This window comes from Palaemon carinicauda, chromosome 16 (assembly GCF_036898095.1).
Source record: "Palaemon carinicauda isolate YSFRI2023 chromosome 16, ASM3689809v2, whole genome shotgun sequence".
Taxonomy (NCBI): domain Eukaryota; kingdom Metazoa; phylum Arthropoda; class Malacostraca; order Decapoda; family Palaemonidae; genus Palaemon; species Palaemon carinicauda.
The window spans coordinates 6,153,924-6,166,881 of record NC_090740.1 but is presented as its reverse complement, the minus strand read 5'-3'; the positions used below and the strand labels follow the sequence as shown (position 1 = coordinate 6,166,881).

The 12,958-nt window shown below is 35.0% G+C and overlaps 1 protein-coding gene across 1 annotated transcript in view; it reads left to right on the top strand.

The window, feature by feature from the left end:
• VGAT (vesicular GABA transporter) overlaps positions 1-12,349 on the top strand; it is a 32,651-nt gene extending 20,302 nt beyond the window's left edge. The window contains exons 2-3 of the mRNA XM_068389580.1: positions 8,436-8,666; positions 9,283-12,349. Coding sequence (XP_068245681.1) covers positions 8,436-8,666; positions 9,283-10,233 — 1,182 coding nt within the window. The 3' untranslated portion in view covers positions 10,234-12,349. The remainder of the gene's footprint in view (positions 1-8,435; positions 8,667-9,282) is intronic.
• Positions 12,350-12,958: the final 609 nt, after the last annotated feature.

The following is a 12,958-nucleotide window of genomic DNA, read 5'->3' as shown; positions in this document are numbered from 1 at the left end:
ATTATAGTTTTCATTTATTTTAATATTTTTTCATTGTTCATTGCTTCTCTTGTATTTTATTACTTTCCTTATTTCCTTTCCTCACTGGGCTATTTTTCCCCTGTTGGGGCCCTTGGGCTTATAGCATCCTGCTTTTCCTACTAGGGTTGTGGCTTAGATAATAATAATAATAATAATAATAATAATAATAATAATAATAATATGACTCAACAGGTAGACCTATAGGCTCCCCCAAATTGCCTATTCTTAGTTCACAAGGATGGTGAGGATGCAGACACTACAAGAAACTATCGAGCTTGAGCGTGACTTGAACCCCAGTTTGGTGATGGCCAGGCAGGGTCGTTTACAGTAGACCACCACAATCCTAAAAAATTTCTCAAATGTCTCCAAAAAAAAGTCTCAAATGTCTCGAAAAATATCTCAAGAAATGTCTCATCCATCTCCAGCTTAATATCCCATTATGGGTTGTGGTGGCCGATGTGGTAACGTCCCTGACTTGTTAACACCAGACTGGGGTTCGAGTCCCTCGCAAACTCGTTAGTTTCTTTGGTCGCTGCAACCTCACCATTCTTGTGAGCTAAGGATGGGGGTTTGAAGAGCCTGTAGGTCTATCTGTTGAGTCATCAGCAGCCATTCCCTGGTCCTTCCTGGCTGGTCCTTGTTAGGGTGGAGAGGGGACTAGGGCACTGATCATATATGTCACTCTCTAGGACATTGTCCGGCTAGGGCATTGTCACTGTCCCTTGCCTCAAGATCGAGAGAATACAAGGTCTACTCAACAGCTAACCAGTAATGAGGTCTTTTGCGCAGTGTCGTCACTAGAAGTACCTGGCCGAGGGTCCATTGAAATTCCGGCCTCAGTCCAGGTGTGGCTGGAGTCGGGAACGTGATTCCGTTTTCTTTTATATTTATGTGTGATTAAAATAATTATGCCGTCACATTGTGCAGTGTTCGGGTGCAGAAAAACACAAGTGAAAAGGTCTGATATATATATATATATATATATATATATATATATATATATATATATGTATATATATATATATATATATATATATATATATATATATGTATATATATATATATATATATATATATATATATATATATATATATATATATATATATATATTATTTCTTAAGTTAACACTGTCTTCCGTCTGGAGAGGAGGGAAAAATTTCCCAGAGACCTGTTGTTGGAGTCGGTGACGCCAAAAATGTCTCCAGGAAACTGAAAAGTCTTCAGAGTCCTTTATAGACTTCATTTTTTTCAAACTAATGCTGATACGAACCTCTGGATAGGTATGAATGGTTATGGATATTTTTAAACAAGCATTTGGTGTGTGTGTGTGTGTGTGTGTGTGTGAATATTATCGGACAATTTGTTAGAGGAAAATACAACTTGCCTCAAAATGCAGCTTTAGTTATTCAAGAACGGAACGCTGCATGCGAGGATATGACGTTAAATCTTCAGGGACAGCTGCGAACTCTCCAGGAGTCCTTGGTCTTCAAATGGTCTTCGAGGCTTCTCCCAGAGGCACCGCGTTTTGGAGACTGTCGTGCAGTCGCCTCTCAGGATGGCTTCCTCGGTGGGTGGCTGCAGCACTGTTCTTGGATTGGGGCCTATTGGAAAGCCCGTGAGGAACTACGTGGGTGTGAACTTGGATTGCGGCAAATGGAGGCAGAAGCTTTGAGATTCAACGACCAGATGAAATGAAGATGGTTCGTTGGCAAACATCGGAGCGAGGGAGGAAATCCTTTCTCATGGTAACAAGCCCATTTACATCTGTTTGGCTGCTGCTGGCGCTATATTCGGTGGAATAATATTTGCTATGAGAAGGAGGGCTAAAGAAGGACAACTAAATGAATTGAGAAGAGTAATAGAAGAAATGCGTACAGAGAAAGAGACACAAGAAAAACTCAAAGCTCAGAAAGAGACCGAGTATCAAAAGCTGAAAATTGACTGCGCTGAAAAAGATCTTCAGAAGAAGGAACAGGAGAAGAAACAGGAAATTCTAAACATGGAAATAGAAGAAATTAAGAATATTCATCATGAGAAAATAGAAAAACTGCAAAACGACTGCTTCCAAAAAGATCTTCAGATTAAGGAACAGGAGAAGAAACAGGAAATTCTTTAAAAGGAAATGGAAATATTTAAGTAAATCCTTAATGAAAAAATAGAAAAACTGGAAAAGGACTTCGCCTAAAAAGACCTTCAGATGAAGGAACAGGAGAATAAACAGGAAATTCTTAAGACTGAAATGGAGGAAATGGAAAATTTAAGAAAATCCTTAATGAGAAAATAGAAAAACCGGAAAAGGACTTCGCCCAAAAAGACCTTCAGATGAAGGAACAGGAGAAGAAACAGGAAATTCTTAAAACGAAAATGGAGGAAATGGAAGAATTTAAGAAAATCCTTAATGAGAAAATAGAAAAACTGGAAAAGGACTTCGCCAAAAAAGACCTTCAGATGAAGGAACAGGAGAAGAAACAGGAAATTCTTAATACGAAAGTGAAAAAGCAAATAATGAAGGAAATTAAGAAAATCCATAATGAGAAAATAGAAAAACTGGAAAATGACTGCGTCCAAAAAACAGGAAATTCTAAACACTGAAAATGCTCTTCTGCATCTCCTTCGAGCTGAAGCGAACGCAGCCTCCGGAAACCCTCTCGACACGGATATCATATTGGACTATTGCCAAGCCATTGAGAAAGGTCTTCAAGGATCCAGAGCCTACATGCTACGAGGGAAGCACCTTCTCAAACTTGGCCTTTTCGACGCTGCCATGAATGACTTCGAAGCAGCGAGAACGGTACAGGAATCTGAGGAATGTTTGAGGTTCATAGAAGATGCTAAGGTGCTAAAGAAGAAATGGGTTTTGGGTGTGGGTCAGAAATTTCAAAAGCCTTCAAAGGCTTGGCCATGAAGTTTCATCCGGACAGACACGGGGACAAACCCAAATTCATACAGGAGGCATTCGAAGAGAAGTTTAAAGAATTGGTTGATGCTAAAACTGTTCCGACGGATGGACAAATCAGAAAGGAATACGATGCAGAGTTTCAACCACCACGCTCAAGGCAACAGCCAGGACAGAGGGACCAACGTCCTCGAAGGCAAAAGGAAACAGTGTTTGGCGATATGTTCGATGCGTTGGGCAAATTTTTCGCATGTAAATAAGAAATCTTTCCTGAATTAAAAAAAGAGATAGGAAATCTCAAAAAAAAAGAAATATGAAAACAAAAAAAGCCCCCCCCCAAAAAAAAAACTAAAAACATAAAACTCCCAAAAATTGTAAAATTAAAAATACAAAAAAAATGAGAAATTAAAAAGATGAAAGAAATAAACATTGGTAAAAGACATGAGCAAAAATAAGATGATTAAGAATTATACATAGTACTTAAAACACTTTTCTGCTGAAAGCAGAGTTATCTAGGTTAAGTTTCGGTTGAAGTTTTTCTATGTAAAATGTTTCCAATAATCTTAGCTCGGTCTCAAATCGAGCATTACATATAATACTAAAATCAAGATGATTAAAATTGGTGTTACACACTCCATGGCAATGATCTCTTATAGAGGACTGAAAAGGCTCACCTAGTGGTAGAAGGGTCCTTGAACTAATGCCTCTATGTTCGACTAAACTGTTGTCTACCAGAACCTTTGAACATAGAGGCATTAGTTCAAGGACCCTTCTACCACTAGGTAAGCCTTCTCAGTCCTCTATAAGAAGAGATCATTGCCATGGAGTGTGTAACGCCAATTTTAATCATCTTGATTTTAGTATTATATGTAAAGCTCGATTTGAGACCGAGCTAAGATTATTGGAAACATTTTACATAGAAAAAATTCAACCGAAACTTAACCTAGATAACTCTGCTTTCAGCAGAAGAGTTTTTTAAGTACTACTTGTAATTTCTAATTAGATTATTTTTGCTCATGTCTTTTACCAATGTTTATTATTATTATTATTATTATTATTATTATTATTATTATTATTATTATTATTATTATTATTAATAATAATAATAAATTAATAGTAATAATAATAATAATAATAATAAAAATAGTTATTATTATTATTATTATTATTATTATTATTATTAATAATAATAAATTAATAGTAATAATAATAATAATAATAAAAATAGTTATTATTATTATTATTATTATTATTATTATTATTATTATAAGTGATAAATGGAAAATAAAAAAAAAATAGATGAAATGCAGATATCCCATCTAGGGAAGGACGAGTGGAACAAATCGAAGAAGTAAAGAAATTCCTAGTTAGTAGATGGAACAAAGAAAACATTCAACTTAAACAGACAAGATCGAGAGAATAGACCTTGTCTCTGCCATTCACGAACGTCCTTTAAACCTTTAAATAACAGCAAAAGCTTAAATCAGAATAAAAATAAATGCAATTAAATCATCCCACAGTTCGGCCTCGGAGGAAAGCTTCGAGAAACTCAAACGATGAGAAATAATTTTGTCGTTTTTTTTTTTTTGGCAGATACGACCATTCTCGTAAGTCAGACATTGAACACACTCTCAGCGAGACGCCAGACTTAATTAACATTATGGTGATAAGACTGTTCAGTGGCTGACTTCATCGATAGTCGACTCTCTCTCTCTCTCTCTCTCTCTCTCTCTCTCTCTCTCTCTCTCTCTCTCTCTCTCTCTCTCTCTCTCCTAGAGAGATATGTGAAAATATATAGATATATGCATTGGTTGAATTTATTTTTTCTGTTTCTCTAGTGCTTTAACTTTATACAAGGGCATATGCTAATTCTCTCTCTCTCTCTCTCTCTCTCTCTCTCTCTCTCTCTCTCTCTCTCTCTCTCTCTCTCTCTCTCTCTCTCCATTCTTCTTCTTCTTTACTTTCTTGAAAGTATAAAATTTACTGCATTGTATTTCAGTCTTTTTCTATATTTTATACTCGCAAACAACCATATAGGCTTTTTTTATAGCAATACAATAAAAATTACGTTTTTTTTCTTTTTTGCTGATAAATATTTATATATTACATAAAAAGCTTGAGAGAGAGAGAGAGAGAGAGAGAGAGAGAGAGAGAGAGAGAGAGAGAGAGAGAGAGAGAGAGAGAGAGAGAGAATGTGCATATTATTAAGATATGATTTGTTATAATTTTTCTCCCTTTCTGCTGTTTAAAACTGATGGCTAGCATTTAAAAATCAAAACGTACCAAATTTTATATACAGTATATATACAAGTATACATAAACACACGTGTATATATACACATATATGAATATTATATATGTAGATCGATGTATATTTACAGATACACATACAGTATATATATATATATATATATATATATACTCTCTCTCTCTCTCTCTCTCTCTCTCTCTCTCTCTCTCTCTCTCTCTCTCTCTCTGTCTATATATATATATATATATATATATATATATATATATATATATATATATATATATATATATCATCTCCTCCTACGCCTATTGACGCAAACGGCCTCAGTTAGATTTCTCCAGTCGTCTCTATCTTGAGCTTTTAATTCACCACCTCTCTATACATCTGCTCCTACTTCACGCTTCATAGTCTCCAGTAATGTATATTATTATTATTATTATTATTATTATCATTATTATTATTACTTGCTAAGCTACAACCCTAGTTGTGAAATAGCCAAATGAGGAAAGGAAAAATGGTAAATAAACTATTTTCAGAAGAGAAACAACATTAAAATAAATATCTCCTATATAAACTATAAAAATTTTAACAAAACAAGAGGAAGAAAAATAAGATAGAATGGTGTGTTCGAATGTACCCTCAAGCAAGAGAGCTCTACCCTAAGACAGTGGAAGACCGTGGTACAGAGGCTATGTCACTACCGAAGACTAGAGAACAATGGTTTGATTTCGGAATGTCCTTCTCCTAGAAGAGCTGCTTACCATAGCTAAAGAGTCTCTTCAACCCTTACCAAGAGGAAAATGGCCACTGAACAATTACAGTGCCGTAGTTAACCTCTTTGGGTGAAGAAGAATTATTTGGTAATCTTAGCGTTGTCAGGTGCATGAGGATAGAAGATAGTAGGTAAAGAATAGGCCTGATTCTTCAGTGTCTGTGTAGGCAAAAGGAAAATGAACCGTAACCAGAGAGAAGGATCCAATGTAGTACTGTCTGAGCATTTATAAATGCTATAAATGCACATATCTGTATATATAAATGTATATGTAAGTTTTTATATACATATGTATATGCGTGTATTTATGTAAATTTATATATAAATGTGTATATATGTACATGTATATCAGTATTTCTGTAATATATATATATATATATATATATATATATATATATATATATATATATATATATATATATATATAAATACACACACACACACACACATATATATATATATATATATATATATATATATATATATATATATATATATATATATATATATATATATATATAATGTGTGTGAAGTGTATGTATATGTATAAGCAGATGATGGTACTCTCTTTGTACCAGTTCCAACTTCTGATTATAGACCTATGCGTCGAAGTCTCTCGACAGTGATCCACTTACAATAAGTGTATGGCTCAAATCATGGGGGATGGAACTGAATCATAACAAAATATGATTGTAAGTTGCTAAATGTCTGTGGCTCCTCAACTTCCAGATCTATGCATTGAAAATATATATTTTACTATATACAACTCGCAAAATTCTAGGCGTGATTCTTGATTTGTAAGTTTACTTTTGAGAAACACAATCAGTCTGTCTCTTCTTCAGTTGTACATAAAATTGGTATATTGAGAAAGCCTTTTTTATTGTTCAGTCAAGGGTGAGGAAATATTTCAATCGTTTAATTCTACCTTGTTTTCAATACTGTTGTACTGGCTGGTCTTAAAATGCAGACTATCATGTTAATTTGTTGCCCAAAAATTTGAGTTCTATCAAATTCCATAACCTGATTTGGATATATACCTCTGACAACGTCATTCAGCTAGTTTTTTTTTTATCATATTGCATGAGTTTTTTTTTTTTTTCATAATTATGCCCATCATTTGCATTCATTTCTTCACAGACTGTACCTTTCTGTACGTAGTTCTATAGTCCATTTCTTTTATCGAGGCAGATTTGCACAGACTCGCAGCGGTGCCCTTCTAGCTCGGAAAAGTTTCCTGATCGCTGATTGGTTGGGCGAGATAATTCTAACCAATCAGCGATCAGGAAACTTTTCCGAGCTAAAAGGGCACCGCTGCGAGTCGATGCAAATCTGCCTCGATAAAAGAAATGGACTATAGTCATGTGCTTAGTTCTAACCTTCTTGTCTTCTCCGTCATAAGGCTTAATGATAAGCGGTATTTCTAGAAGTTTTATTCCAGCTGTAACCAGATTGTGGAATGATCTCCTAGTCTGGTACCTTGAAATATTTCATTTTAATTGTCAATTACGTCTCTTGTAGTTTATTTATTTCCTTATTTCTTTCCCTCATTGTCCCCACTAGGCTATTTTTCCCTTTTGGAGCTCTTGACCTTCTAGCATCTTGATTTTCAAACTAGGGTGGTAGCTTAACAAGCAATACTACTACTACTACTACTACTACTACTACTACTAATAATAATAATAATAATAACCCTTAGGCTTATAGTATCCTGCCTTTCCAGCTATGGCTGTAGCTTGGCTGCTGCTACTACTACTACTACTACTAATAATAATAATAATAATAACCCTTAGGCTTATAGCATCCTGCTTTTCCAACTATGGCTGTAGCTTGGCTACTACTACTACTACTACTACTAATAATAATAATAATGATAATAATAATATTAACCTTTAGGCTTATAGTATCCTGCTTTTCCAACTATGGCTGTGGCTGGACTACTACTACTACTACTACTACTACTAATAATAATAATAACCCTTAGGCTTATAGCATCCTGCTTTTCCAACTATGGCTGTAGCTTGGCTGCTACTACTACTACTACTACTACTACTAATAATAATAATAATAATAATAATAATGATGATGATAATAATAATAATAACCCTTAGGCTTATAGTATCCTGCTTTTGCAACTATGGCTGTAGCTTGGCTACTACTACTACTACTACTACTACTAACCACTAGGCTTATAGCATCCTGCTTTTCCAACTATGGCTATAGCTTGGCTACTACTACTACTGCTACTACTACTACTACTACTAATAATAATAATAACCCTCAGGCTTATAGCATCCTGCTTTTCCAACTATGACTGTAGCGTGGCTACTACTACTACTACTACTAATAATAATAATAATAATTATAATAATAACCACTAGGCTTATAGCATCCTGCTTTTCCAACTACTACTACTACTACTAATAATAATAATAATAATAATAATAATAATAATAATAATAATAATAATGTGTCTATTTTTCCTGTTCTATTGCAGGGGATGTTTATCGTATCCCTTCCGTATGCCGTTCTACACGGCGGCTACTGGGCCATCGTTGCCATGACTGGAATAGCTTACATCTGCTGCTACACCGGCAAGATCCTGGTGGACTGTCTCTACGACCTGAACGAGGAAGGACAGTTGGTCAGGGTTCGACATTCTTACAAGGGCATAGCCAAAGAGGTCTTCGGGGCTAAATGGGGTGGTAAAATCGTCAATTCAGCTCAGGTGAGAAAGTTTGAGTTATAAGTGTTTTGATAACAATGAGTCTATTTGAAAGTTTGAATTATAAGTATTTTGCCAATAATGAGTCTATTTGATAGTTTGGATTATAAGTATTTTGCCAACAATGAGTCTATTTGATAGTTTGGATTATATGTATTTTGCCAACAATGAGTCTATTTGATAGTTTGGATTATAAGTATTTTGTCTCTAGTGAGTCTATTTGATACTTTGGATTATAAGTATTTTGCCAACAATGAGTCTTTTTGATAGTTTGAATTATGAGTATTTTGCCAATAGTGAGTCTATTTGATAGTTTGGATTATAAGTATTTTGCCAATAGTGAGTCTATTTGAAAGTTTGAATTATAAGTATTTTGCCAACAATGAGTCTATTTGCTGTTTATGACAGGTATATGATATAGTTATTGGTATCACACTCATGAATTGTCATCATAGTACTTTAAAACATAATCAATCTTAGTTCATGACTAAATGCATTTTTGTCGTATTTGTAGAAATTTCATGCATCATGACTTGTTATGTTTAACTTGTGTTCATTGTGATTTGTTTGAATAATACTGATCAGCGCTCTAATTTATTTTCAATGTTTAATTTTATAGTTGATTGAGCTGTTGATGACCTGCATCCTGTACATCGTGCTCTGTGGAGACCTGATGATTGGCAGTTTCCCTGACGGCCCCATCGACACCCGGTCTTGGATGATGATCTGCGGCATCATCCTTCTCCCCTGTGGGTTCCTCAAGAACCTCCACCACGTTTCAACACTCTCTTTCTGGTGCATGATTGCCCATCTTGCCATCAATATCATTATCTTTGCCTACTGCATAGGCAATGCCCCAACTTGGGCTTGGTCCAAAGTAATGTTCCGAATTGACATATTAGAGTTCCCAATAGCTCTTGGGATCATTGTCTTCAGCTACACTTCCCACATCTTCCTGCCAACGCTTGAGTACAACCTCATTGACAGGTCTAAATTCACCTGCATGTTGAACTGGAGTCACGTCAGTGCTGCTCTGTTCAAGTCCCTCTTTGGTTATGTTGGGTTCTTGACCTGGGCTGAAGATACAGAGGAGGTGATCACCAATAACTTGCCAAACCCAACCTTCAAAGGTTTTGTAAATATCATCCTAGTTGTGAAAGCATTGCTATCTTATCCACTGCCCTTTTACGCTGCTTGTGAAATCATTGAGGTCACTTTCTTCCGAGGTCGTCCAAAAACGATCTTTCCATCAGTCTGGGCACTGGATGGAGAACTAAAAGTCTGGGCCTTAGGCATACGGGTGATTGTAGTTATCTTTACCATCCTGATGGCCATATCAATTCCTCACTTTGCCATACTGATGGGGTTGATTGGCTCATTCACTGGCACAATGTTATCCTTCATATGGCCCTGTTACTTTCACCTAAAGATAAAAGCTGGGAAATTAGAATGGGGAGACATAGCCTATGACTGGTTTGTTATTTTCTTAGGCTGTCTGTTTGGAGTTATTGGTATCACCACTTCATTCTACGCCCTAATAGAGGCCTTCCAAATTGGTCTACCCTTCTAGTGCTCAAGTAATTGTAGTACTATTGTTTATATTTTGCCTCTAAAAGAGGGACTTGCATCAAGATTAATGCTGTTGCAATACACAGTGATGAGAAGCCTGCTGAGGTTTGTACTCAAGTTTAGTTACGATAATGCACATTCAAAAGGATACAAACATGAGCAAACTTTGGATAGATTTATAAGCCTGAAAAAAAAATTATCGAAGCAGCAATAAGAATCTCAGTGGAGATGGGGAAGTTTGGCACCTCAGTAGACTTGCCAGCATATAGTTAGCAGCTGAACATGTGTAGTTGATCCATAGAGGTGTGAGGTATCAGAATACAAAACAAGAATACTCAGCATAGCACCAAAAGAAGTGATCCAGATTGCTGGATAGCAGATATAAGCCAAACTACAGTGGCAGCAGGTGGTAATGCCTGATTGTTTTTGTCTGATTTATCACAAAAGATCAGACTTAACCGTGTCTTCCAGGGAGTTGACTCCCACCTTCTCAGAGTAACAAAGTCTTCCAATTAATCGTGATGCACTTTTATGGTAGCCAGCCGTTGGTCTCTAGGAAAAATAAAAATATTTAGAGAATAGTATACAGTGCAAAGAAGCAAAGAGCTTTTTCATGAAGAGCTCATGAAAAAAAAATGAGGGAAAAAAGTTTAGCGTTAGTTAGAAAAAGAAAATGCTTCCCTAGTGCCTCTCTATGATCCCTGAGATAGACCAAGTCGTGAGTTTTCATTGTTTATGATAAAGCACTTCACTTCTAATGTACGTATGTATGTATGTTTGTTGCAGATCTACAAAAAACAATACTTTTTCGCTTACTCTTCATGATGTCTCCAGACAGAATCTTTTGGGAAAAAAAATCGAATCTAGCTTGTTTGTCTTGTTAGATGACTGAAGTGTTGAATGGTCTAATCTCCTGGGGACTATTTTTTGGCAGCAACTCACAAGCATTTTTTAGAACATCAGCTAACATCATAAACCCTCCTATGTGACCAGCCGGCAGGATTTCCACGTTACCAAGTCTTCCAGTAACTCAATGTGATGATGTTTTCAGTCGTGATGAGATTCATAAAAGTGGGTGATTGCAGACGTTGGTCGAGTCAGATTTCAGATTCTTCGGGGGGAGATTAACGGTGATTTTCTGTTGCCTAAGTATAGTTGTGTACGGTGCATAAACACGTTTATCATTATTCTAAATTCTTTAACATAAAATAATGCATTTATATACAATAAAGACGATGTTGTTCTGGGTATAGGCCTATGGCTAAATATGAGCTATTTACATCGACAGTATAAGCATAAAATCAATGTAACTCGAATACTACAGTGGGAATTTTTAGCGAGTTTTTTCTTTAAGGTAAAGACATACATAATAGATACGAGAGAATAAAAAATACGGTATTTAAGCATGAAATATATGAAGGAATTCAGAGATGGGATGGAGAGTAACGAAAGCGAGCCAACCGCCATTGATATTCTTTGATTTTCAGTCCGAAACTCTTCTTATCTTACCTATCGCCACGTCACCGTGTTTCAGACTCCTTCTACAAACAGAGATCATTAATCATCTTTGACTCTTCCCTATGATTGAAGTGTCGGAGAATACCACACAACCAATATCCCTTCTATAGATAAAGACAGCATTAAAGCGATGAACCTCATCCTTACCCCCTAAGGATTATCTGCTCAGGGGCCACAGGGATATAACCGTTGCCTCTATCAGCTTTAAAACCCAGCCAATGGAGAGAGAGAGAGAGAGAGAGAGAGAGAGAGAGAGAGAGAGAGAGAGAGGAGGAGGAGGTGGAGGAGTGGCTGGGTGTTATGACGTCACTAGAAAGGGGAGTACGGTTCTCTCAGTTATGGTATTGTGGACGGCTGTAATGTCGTCGAGTTTTTTCTAGATTTGTATAGTTTTTTATAACATTTTATATCTAACGAAGATTACAGCTGTTAATGAGCTATGATCATTATCGTCAGTAAACCTTTTTTAAATGCAGATTATGAATTAGAATGCATGAATTTCTGGTGTGATCGGATATTGCTAGACCTTAAGGAACTTCGTTTTTATTCATGCAAGTAAGGTCCTTTGTGTGAAAACTGATTTTATATCTCTCCCCCTCCCCCCCCTCTCTCTCTCTTTATCATTATATATATATATATATATATATATATATATATATATATATATATATATATATATATATATATATATATATATATGTAACTACAATTTATATATATGTATATATACACATATAGACTATACTTGTAACTTTATATATATATATATATATATATATATATATATATATATATATATATATATATATATATATATATGATATAATATATATATATATACTACCTTATATATATATATAAATATTAATTATGCTGATCCATTTCAACGTATATTTTATTTTTGAATGTCATAAATTCCTGTTATAATAATAATGATAATCATAAAAAATGGTATAGAAATGGTCGTATTAATAATGAATTATTATTATTATTAATATTATTTTTATTATCATTGTTATTATCATTGTTAATAACATTATCATTATTATTATTATCATCATAGTTTCTTTTGCTGCATACAAATTTCAACTTTAGAATAAAAAAGTTAACAAAAGGAAAAATAAAACGAAAATCCCACAAATAATAAACTGTAAAGAAAGTATCAGAAAAAAAGGACGAAAATTAAAGACGAAGAGACAGGAAAAATG